General features: G+C 54.4%; 2 protein-coding genes across 2 annotated transcripts in view; one reads left to right on the forward strand and one right to left on the reverse strand.

Moving 5' to 3' along the window:
• WDR54 (WD repeat domain 54) overlaps positions 1-13,801 on the reverse strand; it is a 307,575-nt gene that overhangs the window by 275,537 nt on the left and 18,237 nt on the right. The gene's annotated exons all lie outside the window — the stretch shown is intronic.
• Positions 720-13,801, forward strand: part of RAB11FIP5 (RAB11 family interacting protein 5) — a 61,880-nt gene continuing 48,798 nt past the window's right edge. The window contains exon 1 of the mRNA XM_079990695.1: positions 720-1,218. Within this exon, the coding sequence (XP_079846821.1) occupies positions 830-1,218 (389 nt within the window). The 5' untranslated portion in view covers positions 720-829. The remainder of the gene's footprint in view (positions 1,219-13,801) is intronic.

Here is a 13,801-nt window from a genome sequence, read left to right on the forward strand (position 1 = left end):
TCCCTTCCAACCGTCCAGTTCTATGATACTATGATTCAAATACTCCCAGAAATAAACGGGCTTCTCTGTGGCAGTCACTGGAAAGGGCTCCGGGGGCGGCCATCCCACAGAAAGTTTGGCATGTGCCCTGCCAAACCGAGTCTAGCCCAGGCTGCCATTCACCAGGCGAGCCGAAGGAGCGCTCGGCAGTGCCAATGGGGCTGCCCGGGAGAGCTCGGCTGGGGATCGTGCCCCTCCCAAGACAGGCCCTGGGCCAACCCCGCCGGGATTGGGGAGGGGGCAAGAGCTGGCCGCCTGCCAGGGGCCCATCGGGGCTCACAGCCCGGATTCTGCAAAGGCGCACCAGCGGCGGTCCACGTTGCATTTCACGGGTTGCAAAGGCGATGGGGGCAACCCGTCCTTTGCATCTCCCCCCGGGGCGGGGGCGGCGCTTGGATCCTGCCCCGGGCTGCTGGAAGGTGGGGGGGGGCCGGGGGGCGGCGGTGGAGAGAAAGAGCAAGAGGCGGTGCCAGCAGCCCCCTCGCCTTGCAAGCGCAGCGTCTGCAGCTGCCGAGCTGGCCGCGCGTGCGACGGGGCGCGAGGAGGAGCCTGCGGAGGAAGGAGGGAAAGAGGGAGGGGAGAAGGAGGGAAGGAGAGAAAGAGGGAGGGGAGGAAGGAGGGAAGGAGAAAAAGAGGGAGGGAAGAGGGAGGGAGGAGAGGAGGGAGGGCGCGTCTTGGCCAGCAGCAAGCCGAGGAGGCCGGCCGGGCGCCCGGACAGACGGAGGGACGCGGAGCCGCTGCCGCCGCCGCCGCCGCCGCCGCCCGAGCTTGTGCGCCTTCTCCGGCGAGGATGAGCCGGGTGTCGTCGTCGTCGGCGGCGGATGGGGCGCCGTCCTCGCCGCCGTCGTGGCTGCCCAGCCACGTCCAGGTGACGGTGGTGCAGGCGCGGGCTCTGCGCGCCAAGGGCGGCCCGTCGGGCGACGCCTTCGTGGCTCTGCAGCTGGGCGGCCAGAAGTACCGCACGCCGGTGGCGCCGCAGCGGAGCGGGCCGCGCTGGGCCGACGAGTGCGCGCTCCAGCTGCCGCCCACGCCCGGCCCCGACGACGCCGACGACGACCCGGCGCTCCTGCTGCAGATCACCGTCTGGCAACGCGCACTGGTCGGCACCGACCGCTTCCTCGGGCGCGCCGCCGTCCCGCTGCGCCAGCTGCTCCAGCGAGGCGGATCCCACCCGGACCAGTAAGTGGGGCTGGGATTGGGGCCGGGGGCTGGGCTGGGGGGTGAAGGCGACTTGGCGAGGGGGTCTCTGAGCCCGCGCAGAGGGCGCCTCTCTCGCCCGGGGACGGGGAATGGCTCACCAAGGACCAGGAGCGGGGCGGGGTGCTTTTCTTTGGGGCGGCAAGAGTGCCTCTGAGCCCGTGCAGAGCGCCCCTCCGACGCCCTGGGGGGGGGTTTTGCCTGTGGGCCTGCAGTACCCGAGCATGGGCAGAGCGTCGCGGCAGCCGAGGGCGAGGCAGGAGCGCCGCTCCGCAGCCGCCGTCGAGTTTTCAGTTCTGCAGAGCGCACTGCGGGGTTGCGCGCCGGGTGTGCAAATGGGGCGGAGGAAAGGGGGCGGCAGCTCCTGCAGTGGGTCGGGAAGGCCAGGTTGGAGGGGAGGGGCGTTGCATGGACGCCCCAGGTCTCCAAGGCCAAGCCGGGCGAAGTCGACAGCAGCTGCCCCAGCGGGAGAGGCGTCCGCCCGGGTTGCTGCCTTGGCGCTTCCCGGCGGAGGAGAATTGCAGAGTCACTCCCTTTGCGTCCGGTCCCTGCAAGGGTTGCTCCTGGCACCTCGCAGCCGCGAAGCCTCAGGGCCTGCTCTCCCCCCCCCCACCCCCGGGACCCTCCGGATGCAACTTTTGGACTGCAACTCCCATCAGCCCCTGCAAGCACATAGGGGGGGGCAGTCTGCCAAAGGGGTTCTCTGGGACGCACAAGGCGGCTGGACCCAACCCAAATGCTGTTTTGGCTGTGGCTCTCAGCACGCCTTAGCTTTGGGCGTCCAGTGTTGGAAGATTCCGGACAGAGAGAAGAAAGTACTTCCTGCAGTGCGTAGTTCAACTGTGGAACTCCCTTCCACTGGAGGCTGGTGTGAAAAAGATTAGACAAATTAATGGAGGAGGAGCAGAGCCACAGGTGTAGAACCTTCACAGTCAGAGGCAGTGATGCCTCCAAACACCAGTGGCTGGCATTTGCATGTGCAGAGTGCTGTTTGGCCCATGTGCTCCCAGGACGTTTCCGAGCACAATTCAAAGTGTTGGTGCTGACCTTGAAAGCCCTAAACAGCCTCGGCCCAGTATACCTGAAGGAGCATCTCCACCCCCATCGTTCTGCTCAGACACTGAGGTCCAGCTCCAAGGGCCTTCTGGTGGTTCCCTCCCTGCGAGAAGTGAGGTTACAGGGAACCAGGCAGAGGGCCTTCTCGGTGGTGGCACCCATCCTGTGAAACGCCCTCCCAGCAGATGTCAAAGAGAAGAACAACTACCAGACTTTTGGAAGACATCTGAAGGCAGCCCTGTTTAGAGGAGCTTTTAATGTTTGATGCATAACGGTATTTTAATATTTTGTTGGAAGCTGCCCAGAGTGGCTGGGGAAACCCAGCCAGATGGGCGGGGTATAAATAAATTATTATTATTATTATTATTATTATTGCCGGTGCCTGGGTGGCCCCAGGGAGACCAGGATGCTGCACCAGAGGGGCCATTGGCCTCGTCCGATGTTTTCCCAAGGGGTGCTGAGAACGGGACTGAACTTTCCTGCCTTTAAGGAACCCAAGTGCTGGGTTCGGCCGGTGGTCCAGCTCGCCCAGTTTTGTTCTTTCCCTGGCCTCTAGGAAGCCCGCAAGCGCAGCAGCAGCCCCCTTCCCAATTGTGTTTCTTCAGGTCTTCAGAGGGTTGATGGAACATGGCGCTAACATCATGAGAACACAACAACCTCGGAAGAGCCTGTGGCCCGGCCAGCCCAGGTCCCTGTTCTCTCCAGATGCCCCAAAAGTAGGTGCCCCCAACTTCGGCCCTCCTGATGTTTTGGACTACAATTCCCATTACCCTGACCACTGGTCCTGTTAGTTGGGATCATGGGAGTTGTAGGCAAAAACATCTGGAGGGCCGAAGATTGGGGATGCCTGCCCCAGAGGGAAACCTGCAAGCGACATTCTCCCGTCCTCCTGGGGTTTCCAGAAGCGGGGATTCAGAAGCCTGGCTGTCTCTGACTGTGGAGGCCAAGCAGAGCTGTCCTGGCTAGGAGCCATCCATAGCCCTCTCCTCCTCCAGGAATTTGGCCAGTCCTCTTTTCAAGCCACCCAGGCCATTGCTTCTTCTTGTGGGAGGGAGTTCCATAGTCGAACTGTGTGCTCTAACTATGCAACAGACCAAAGCACCACCTAAGCTCCAGCCAGTCCCAATTTCCTGGGGTGAGAAGGGCTTCCTGCAGCCTTTGAAAGGCTCATTTTGGGGAAGGAAGGCAGGTGGTGAGCGCGTCTCCCCCTGTCCTGGTGGGGCTCAGCCTCCCCCTCCAGCCCCCTCTTCCTGCTGGGAGGCCTGGGGGACTTCCGGTTGATAGCCAAGCCGAGAGCAAGCGGGGTTCAGCCCTTAGGGGAGAATCCAGCTTTTCAGGGGGAAAGGGGGGCATTGAGGCCTGAGCTTAGGGGGCTCAGTGTGTCAGCCAAGTGGGGCTCCTAGTGTGCCCCCCATGCCAGGAACCTTGCAAGGGATCTCCTGCGGGGGAGAGAATGGACTCTAGACTTTCTGTTGTGGCAACCATAACCTCGGTTTATGGTGCCATTTGGCTTCTATATCTGAGTTTCTAACCCTGGTTTTAATGCGCTGCAAACCGTTTGGAGATATTTTCCCCCTTTAAAATAGAAAGCAGAAAAGAAAGGAAATTAATAACAACCCCAACTGCAAATTTTGCAGGGGGAAAAGTGCCTAGACATTCCGTTGTGGCCACAATGATAACCTACTTTTTTTTTTTTTTTTAAAGATTTTTATTAACCAATTTCAACATAACAATTTGTCAATCCTTGTAATCAATTACATTATTTCCCTCCCTTTATTCCCCTCCCTCTCCCCCTCCCCCCCAAAGACTTCCCTCACCTCCCATCCCTGATTTTTTTACCTATCTTGTTTTCTGCATGTTATAAAATTGTAGATATCCTTGCTTTGTCTATCACATGTTCAACTAATAAATGTGTGAATGTTTATTCCAATGATAACCTACGCTTAATGTGCCCTTGGCGATTAGCTCCTTTCCAACCCTGGTGTGGAAGAGCCCTTTGAGGTAGCCTGAGAAAGGGCCAGGGTGGCGCTGCCTGCGGAGCCCAGACAGGACCATATGGAGTGACCTTCTCCTGAGTCAGGCCCCTGGACTCTGACTGGCAGCAGTGGCTCTCCAGGGTTTCAGGCAGGAACTTCTCCTAGCGCTGCCTGGAGATGCTGCCAGTGGGGATGGGAGAGGGACCCTCTGCTTGCTGCCAGCTGCTCTCCCCCTGAGGCTGTGGCTCCTCCCCACTCTGGGGCACCCATCACCAGCCTCTAGCCTTCCTGCAAGGGGGCTGTGGAAATATCCTTTGCTGGTGACTAGCTGAGTTTTGGGAGGTGAAGGAGTTTCCTCTCGCTTGCATGTCAGCTGTCTAATAATAATAATAATAAATAATAATAATAATAATAAACACCTCGTCCATCTGACAGGGTTTCCCCAGCCACTCTGGGCGGCTCTCAACAGAATATTAAAAACAAGATAGAAGATCAAACATTTAAAACCTCCCTAAACTGGGCTGCCTTCAGATGTCTGCTAAAAGTCAGATACAGTGGTACCTCGGGTTAAGTACTTAATTTGTTCCGGAGGTCCGTTCTTAACCTGAAACTGTTCATAACCTGAAGCACCACTTTAGCTAATGGGGCCTCCGGCTGCCGCTGCACCTCCGGAGCATGATTTCTGTTCTTATCCTGAAGCAAAGTTCTTAACCCGAGGTAATATTTCTGGGTTAGCAGAGTCTGTTACCTGAAGCATATGTAACCCGAGGTACCACTGTACTAAAAACACGCTAAACATCAAACCTTAAAGACTTCCCTAAACAGGGCTGCCTTCAGGTGTCTCCTAAAAGTCAGATAGTTGTTTATTTCTTTGACATCTGACAGGAGGGCATTCCACAGGACGGGCGCCACCACCGAGAAGGCCCTCTGTATTGGGAGCACCTGTGTTTTGCAAGGGAGATCCGTTCCGCTGCCTCTCCCACCTGAGGAGCCGCCTTGATCCGAAGGGGCGTTTGATGTGCAAAACGGATCGTGGGAGACAGGAGCAGGCGGCTCTGACATCCCTTTGGGGAGCTGCTCAAAGACCTGGCGCAGCTCAAAGGAAGACGTTCTCGTGACCCAAATACTTTGTGCAGGATTGCTTCACTCGCACAGCTCTGCCCCAAGGCTGATAGAAATTCTACACAGCAATTTCATCTTAGAAAAAATAATGCTGAGTTCTGTGCCCGGTGCCAAATATTGAAGCTGTTGAGAGGCACATGAGTCCCAACATAGTCTGGGACAGCCTTTCTCAACCTGTGGGTCCCCAGATGTTGAACTACAACTCCCATCACCCCTAGCTAGCAAGGCCAGAGCTCAGGGATGATGGGAGTTGTAGTGCAACAACATCTGGGGATCCGCAGGTTGAGAACCGCTGGACTAGGAGATGCTTTTGGAGCTCAAGTAGCCAAAGAAAGTTGAGCCTGCTTTAGCCCTGCACACCTCACTGCAGGAATGTTGTCAATTTGGTTAGCAAACTGCAAGGCACAACCTCTTCTGGTCTCTGTGTGTCCCTTGTGTCTTCATAATATCTTAAGGGTCAGGGGCTTCCAGGCTCCTCTTTCGTTTCCCCAAGAGACATGGAAAGGCCTGTTGGTGGGACCCCGTGGGAAGGTTTAGGAGTCTGCAAGGCCCACCCTGCATTCATCTGATGGGGGCTCATTGGCAGAGCACCCAGCTTCAGTCCCCAGTGGCAGCATCTTCTCCAGGCCGGATGGGAATGTCCCCTGCCTGAAACCCCAGATAGCCTCTGCCAGTCAGTGTCTGGAGGCAGTTGGATGGCAGCTAACGGATTGAGGTTGAATCCTGACAAGACAGAAGTTCTGTTTTGGGGGGATAGGAGGCGGGCAGGTGTGGAGGACTCCCTGGTCCTTAATGGGGTAACTGTGCCCCTGAAGGACCAGATGTGCAACCTGGGGGTCATTTTGGACTCCCAGCTGTCCATAGTCAATTCTGTGTCCAGGGCGGCTGCCTACCAGCTCCATCTGGTACGCAGGATGAGACCCTACCTGCCCGCAGACTGTCTGGCCAGAATGGTGCATGCTCTGGTTATCTCCCGCTTGGACTACTGCAATGCGCTCTACGTGGGGCTACCTTTGAAGGTGACCCAGAAACTACAACTAATCCAGAATGTGGCAGCTAGACTGGTGACAGGGAGCGGCCGCCGAGACCACATAACACCGGTCCTGAAAGATCTTCATTGGCTCCCAGTACGTTTCCGAGCACAATTCAAAGTGTTGGTGCTGACCTTGAAAGCCCTAAACGACCTCAGTCCAGTATATCTGAAGGAGTGTCTCCACCCCCATCATTCTGCCCGGACACTGAGGTCCAGCTCTGAGGGCCTTCTGGCGGTTCCCTCACTGTGAGAAGCCAAGTTACAGGAAACCAGGCAGAGGGCCTTCTCGGTAGTGGCACCCACCCTGTGCAACGCCCTCCCAGCAGATGTCAAAGAGACAAACAACTGTCTGACTTTTAGAAGACATCTGAAGGCAGCCCAGTTTAGGGAAGCTTTTAATGCCTGATGCTTTATCGCCTTATTATTATTATTATTATTATTATTATTACTATTATTATTATTATCATCATTAATTCTGTTGGAAGCTAGGGAAACCCAGACAGATGGGTGGGGTATAAATAATAAATTACTACTACTACTAGGTGTGCCGGTGGCCTGAATCTGTATAAGACAGCTTTGTACGTTCAGAGTCAGTTGTGTTTCCTCTGCCACTGTGGGATCCCTGGTGCCTCAACTCTGTGTGCCTGTGAGAGTAGACTTGAGGGCTTCCTCTTGGGACCCCGAATGTCTATGTTGTTGCTCCTGGAGCCCACCAGCCCCTCTGCACCTTGTGCTTGCAGTGAGCATACTGTCTGTGCTGTCTCCCTTCCCAGAGTTGGGGGCCCTCGCATTGATGGGCTAGCCATGGTCCTTTCCCTGAGCTCATGCAATTCCTCTCTGGCCTGGGCTTCAGCTGGAGGAAGGGCTTAATCCTGGAAGCCATTGGTCAGTGGCCTGATCCAGCCCCGCAAAATCTCTCCTTCCTTGGAGGTTTCTAAGCAGAGGTTGGGCGGCCATCTGTCTTGCATGCTTTAGCGGAGTTTCCTGCATTGGGGTGGGGGGCTGGACTGGATGACCTTTGGGGGTCCCTTCCAACTCTTAAGATTCTATGATTCTATGTCTGGCAGTCAGCAGCAAGCGTGCGTCAGAGCCAGTGCCCTGCTGAGCAAGTAGCCAGTTGATCTCTCTTCCCTGCCTTGCATCTGGAGGGAGAAACTTTCAAATTGTCTTTATTCCTTTAAAGGGCTTTAAACTCACTTCCGGCCTCCCCACCTTCTGCAATTTTCTCATGGCAGCTATTAATTGGAGGAATGCAGACAAAAACATAGGGGCAAACGCCTTACTGGACAAGGCAAAACCCGGTAAGCACCAGCCCAGTGACAGATTAAAAACACGAGCTTCTGTTTGTAATGTCATGCATATCCTGGCTTGGGCCTGGGCTTTTAGGGAGGGGAGTGTCTGCATTTTGCAGGGTGGGGCTTGAGGAGCCTGGGTTGGGCAGAGGGGCCCTGCAAAATGCACCCCCCCCCCGTGCCCTCACCCACAAGTTTGTAGAACTCCTGGCTGCTTTGTCAGCAGACCGGGGTGGAAATAGGCATGGGTGTCCTTGCAACCAACCCCTGCTCCTCCATTCTCTCCTGACTCAACAAAAACAGCTTTCCTGTCGGGTTGGCCTTCCTGCAAACCAGCCAATGTTTCCATGCGACCAGATAATCTCCTTCGTCCTTTGCAAGCAGGTTTCCACCAGCGCATCTGCCTGGTTCGGTTCTGCGTTCTCTCCTGTGTTTTCCTAGCGTATGACCTGTTCCTTTCCTGCCTTGGTAGCGCAGGAGTTCGTCTTGGGTCCTGCTTGCTCCGCTGGGTGTCCTTGGCATGTGCCCAGTGCCCTCCCTGCACCCCTGGTGTGTGGCTGCCTAGCTGACGTGGGCCTGGTGCGCAGCCTCTGCCTCTTGCCCGCCTGTGCATGAAGAAGGGGCTCGTGGTGGGAGCAGCAGTGCCACTTGGGGAGCACATCTATGTCTGGGGCAAGGGAGCCCTCGACTTCGGTCACAAAAGTGTGGGTTTACAGGGTTTGTGCCCGTGAGCTGCTTTGGGATGAAATAAATGGCTTTCAGCAGGCGGAAGCATTGCAGGGGTTAGACTGGATGACCGCATGGGTTCCTCCCAGTTCTGCAGTTCTCTGAACCTTGAGGCGTTTAACTCTTTCTCGTATGGGGCTGTGGCTGGTCGCAAGTTGTTGGCCTCCAGTTCCCATCAGCCCAGTAACTGGAGGGCACCAGGAACATATTACTTTGGTTTTTAATTCTGCCTTTCATCTGTTAAGACCACAGAGCGTCTCACAGCACATAATCCCATAAAATGCAAAGGCCCCATAACATGGAATTAGAAACTCGTATACCGAAAACATCATATGCTGCAGAAAGTGTCCCCAACTCCTGCGTGTGGCCCCCACCCTCCTGCAGCGGCCCAAAGCCTGAGCGAGTAAAAACGCTTTGAGCTGGTGTTGGCAGGTCAAGGGATGGCAGGATGGGGGCCTTGTTCTAGGAAGCGTTTCCGTTCAGCGACAGGAGAGACGGCTCTTGTTCTCTGGTCCCGCTTCTGCTTTTCCCACAGAGGTACCCAGCTTCGAAATTCACCAGGCGCATTCTGCACCTGGCCATCAGCCACTTGTGGCCAAGCGAAGATGCCCGGGCGCCCGGCGTCTCCACCACCTGGAGGCGCACACCTGGGGATCATTGGAGTCTAACTGTTTCCACACACCAACACCCCGTCCTGTAGAATTCTATCCATGATGTTTTATCTGCACAATCAGAATGAACTTCAGGAACCAAAAAGTCATCTTGGAAAATACGACTTTCCAGCCTTCTGGCCCCAAAATGGCAACTAGGCATTCTGCTTTGGCGACTGCCACTCTGGCTCGAGGTGCTATTTAGCACCTGCTGATATATATGAGGTTCTAATGCAGATATCTGGTTGGCCACTGTGGCAGCAGAATGCCGGCCCTGATTCCGCAGGTTCTTCTCTTGTGCGTATGCCATTCCTTGAGGGGGCTTCTGCTGTGACAAACGACCCGAGCTTTGAGGCTGCATTGGGGCTGTGTGTGGGGTGATTGTGGAGGCTCAGCTGTGTTTGGCCAGGAGGCCGAGGCCTTGGCATTTGGGCAAAGCAGGCCGCTGGCTGGCTCCTTGGCGTCTCTTCCAGCTGTGCTGCTGCTGCTGCGTGCTTCTCAGTGGGAGGACTCTGGCTTGTGGGTCAGAATGAAGCTTCAGAGCTGTGACGCTCAAGAGTCCTTCCGTTCTGCCCCTGCGGGGTGGATGAGCAGGGGAGATGTACAAGGCGGTGATAATGTTGCATGCCTGATGCGCTTTCAAGGTCTGCAGCTCCTGTCTGGCTCAGCAGCTTCCGCAGGGATCGCTGGGCTGGCATTTTTGCAGTCAAAACCACAGGAGGGTTTTGGTGCCGCCTTGAAGGCTAACAGATGCAGGGGGCTCCTGGTGCAGAGTTTTGTGCACTGAGCTGTTCCTGGAGACCCCCGGGTTCCCAACCACTGACTGATTAGCTAATATGCTGGCCTGATTGGTTGAGAAAGTGGTGATCCTTGGGAATCACTTCCAACTCTATGACCCTGTCGTAGGTATTGTTGGGGCTGGGATATTGTTTAGGGGGTTCTGTTGAGGGGTGGTTGCTATTATTAACTTTTGTGCCTTTGTTTTATATCATGATTTATGTGGAAACCTTCAGTTTGGTTATGTACTTTGCGATGTTTTATTTCTTGTTTATGACTTGTTTATGACTCCTTTTGTCATGTGTTTTTGTAAGTCGCCTGGAGCATGGCTTGGACTCTGGAAAGGCGGCCTACAAAAAGATGCTTGTGTGTTTGTGTGTGGCCACAATCCATTCCACCAGATGACTCTGGTCTAGGGAAGCTTCCGCTGTGACCCATTCCCTGGTCCCTCAGGCCCTGCCAGGGACTCGCCATTTGGTGTGGCTGCGATTCCCCTGACTTCCTCAGTGGGCTAATGGATCCGGCCCAAATCTTTCCCCAGCCTCTGTGCCGGGAAAGTGGGACATGCACCTCCCGGCTCTCGCCAACCATCGATTTTCCTTGGCACACATGCAATGCAATGCGGAATATTTTCTTGGCAGGATTTGCACCCGGGGGAATCCCTTGCGCTTTAAGTCTCCTGAACGGCAAGGCTCCCGTGGAAAGTGGAGGGCGGTGGCTGCCTTGAGGTGGGGGGGGCATGATGGCTGAAGTAGCCCCCTCCCCAAATGTGGCTGGTCTCTGCTTGCTTCCTTGCAGTTCCTTGCCCCCCCCATGCGCGAGCATCATAAGCCAAGTATTGATGTGCCTTGACTGCTGCAGTTTAAGGCAAAGTCCACCAGACCTGCAGCTTGTTTGAGTCTGGGGGCTCCCAAGAGTCTTAGGGCAGAGGCTGGCTCTCTGGCCATTATCTTGCTAGGCTGGGATGTGCGCACATGTGCTCCTTGCAACCGACCTGTGGGGGCCACCGGATCTGAGTGTGCAGCCTTACAGGCGACTGTAGAGACAGTGCAGGCCACTTGCAATCATTTGTGAGCAGAAAGAAACGGGCCGGCCGTTCTGGCCAGAAGCTGAGGGGCAACTTGTAAGCTGGAGTGGGAGCCCCCTGAGATTGCTCTTTTAGGAGTGATGAGTTGCGTATAAGTAAAATAAAGTTAACCCCTTCCTATGGGCTGAAGAATTAATATTTAATTAATATTTATGGTATCTGAAAAAGTGTGCATGCACACAAAAGCTTATACAGTGGTGCCTCGGGTTACATACGCTTCAGGTTACAGACTCCGCTAACCCAGAAATAGTACCTCGGGTTAAGAACTTTGCTTCAGGATGAGAACAGAAATCGGGCTCTGGCGGTGCGGCAGCAGCGGGAGGCCCCATTAGCTAAAGTGGTGCTTCAGGTTAAGAACAGTTTCAGGTTAAGAACGGACCTCCGGAACGAATTAAGTACTTAACCCGAGGTAGCACTGTACCCAGAATAAACTTAGTTGGTCTCCAAGGTGCTACTTGACAATTTTTTAATTTTAAAATTATGTGTTATTAAAAGGTGTGTCTTGCACCTTTCTCCTGATGTCATAATCAAACCTAAGTAACAGCAAAATGCTGCTAGCACTAAAGGAAAGCTGGAGGGTTGGGCAGAGGAGTAATAATGATTCCACCCTAAATTCCTTCTTAAAGGCCACTGACGCTTGAAGACGGGAGGGCATTTCACAGCTGCGTGCCACCGCCCTTCGTTCCCACCCATTGCCCTTCAGGCTGCTGCAGCTATGAGCCCAGTTTCACTTGGTGTGGATAAGTGCGGAGATCAGTCAGGGATGCTTAATTTGATGGGTGATGTAAACACCTGCTGCATAATGTTACGCGTAGCTGAGCTGAACTGACTTGTTGCAACTTAATCAGGTTGTGTGTTCAGCCAAGACAGGACTGGCACCTGCGGTCTCTGCAGGTGTGCCAGGGACTCCCTTCATCCCAGGTAGCCTGGCTGGTGGGTGGGGGTTCGAGGGGGGAAGCTTTAGTCCAGCTACTTCCAGGGGGCACCACGTTGGTTGCCCCTGAGCTAAGATGCATTTTGTACCCCTCCTGAGTCATTGCTGCTTGTCTGTGTTTTTAAAGACATGTATTTTATGGTTGTGTTATCTAATCGATAACAGGGCGAGCTCCTGTTTCTCTGTCCCAGCTCCTGCCTATGAAAGTACACCAGCGCAAGTAGATAAATAGGTACTGCTGTGGCGGGAAGGTAAATGGCATTTCCGTGCGCTCTGCCACTCGTCACGGTGTCTCGTTGCGCCAGAAGCGGTTTAGTCCTGCTGTCCACATGATCCAGAAAACTGTCTGTGGACAAACGCCGGCTCCCTTGGCCTGAAGTGAGATGAGCGCCACACCCTATAGCCGCCTTTGACTGGACTTAACCATCCAGGGGTCCTTTGCCTTTCTTTTACCTTGTTATCTAATACCTGAAACCTGAGCATTTCTTATGAAATGAGAAGGTGGGATTAAAAATTAACCATAAATAATGCTTCCAGAAATCCTATTGAGTGCATCTGCTTGATGGGCCTGATCTGGCTTTTTACCCAAAAAATGCATTGTCCATTTTTTTGTTTACACATCGTACGTTTTCCATGATACAAAATTTCTCTAGAGACTTCCCAACCCAGCACTCTGTGGCCTTCCAGATGCATCTGATTTTTGCTGCATATTTGTAAATTTTCTCCTTCCCTTCCCTTCCTTGGGGCTCTGATCTGATCCTGGTGCCGCAGCAAGGAGCTTGCTTGCCTACAGAATGTGCTGGTGGAGCCACGGGGGATGCCCAGGACAGTGATTCTGGTCAACATGCAAGTTTCCTCTCTGCAAAACACCCAGAAATGAGCCGAACCCAGCTAGCACTGCCGGGTGGATCATACCCTCTCCATTCAATTCAGTGAACCTGGATGTTTTCTCTCCCTCCCTGTCCATCTGTCCCTGTTGGAGGAGGAGCAGCAAACTCTCCCGCTGCTTCAGTCATTCATCAAAGGGGATTGTTCCGAGTGGCACAGCTGCCCCTTGCCTGGGAATGGAAATGTCATGCTTCGGAGTGATCCCTCTGCTGTGTGCTGCAGATAAGTCAGCCTGCCTGGTCTCTGGCCTTGGCTGCTGCTGGCGCTGGCGCTGGCCCGGCCGCCTCCTTGTTTTGACCCAGCGTGAAAGATCTGCAGACAGGCTGCCCGACTGGAGCTTGGCAGGCAGAGCCGGGCTGTGTCTGCAGAGAGGACGGTTCTGGCTTTCCATCTCCTCCTCCTCCTAATGGGGCCGTTGGGCAGACTAATGCGCTTCCTGTGTGCCGTTCCTGTTTCTCATTTTGCAAAATGAGTCTGGCTGGCAGAGCCGGAGAAGCAGCCGAAGCCCAACTCGCTTATTCCCCTCGCGTGGCAAAGGGCTTTGTCTGAACTGTCAAGAAGATGGATTGAGTCTCTGTGTTAGGGAGAGCTCCCTAAGAGCGCTTTGGAGGCGGGGGAAGCGGCCTTTGCCGCCTCCTTGGGGGTTTCCGAAGGGCCAGGGCTTCTCATGAGCGTTGGGGTCCCTTCAGAATCCAAGGGTCCAGACACGTCAAGACCCACCTGCACCTAGTCAGTGTGCTTTCCACTCCAGGGAGCCAGCAAATGAGGATGGGGAGCTCATAATAATAATAATAATAAGAAGAAGAAGAAGAAGAAGAAGAAGAAGAAGAAGTTTTATTTATACCCCACCCTCCCCAGCCAAGACCGGGCTCAGGGCAGCTAACACCAATATAAAAACAATTGATTGAAATACAGATTAAAAACAAGATTAAAATACAACATAAAAACATTTAAATGCAGCCTTATTTCAGTGGAAACTCAAATCAAAAACTTTTTTGGGGATGAAAACGTCAAGTCTTCACCA

The sequence above is a fragment of the Podarcis cretensis genome (assembly GCF_951804945.1).
Source record: "Podarcis cretensis genome assembly, chromosome: 9".
In the NCBI taxonomy this organism is placed as follows: Eukaryota; Metazoa; Chordata; class Lepidosauria; order Squamata; family Lacertidae; genus Podarcis; species Podarcis cretensis.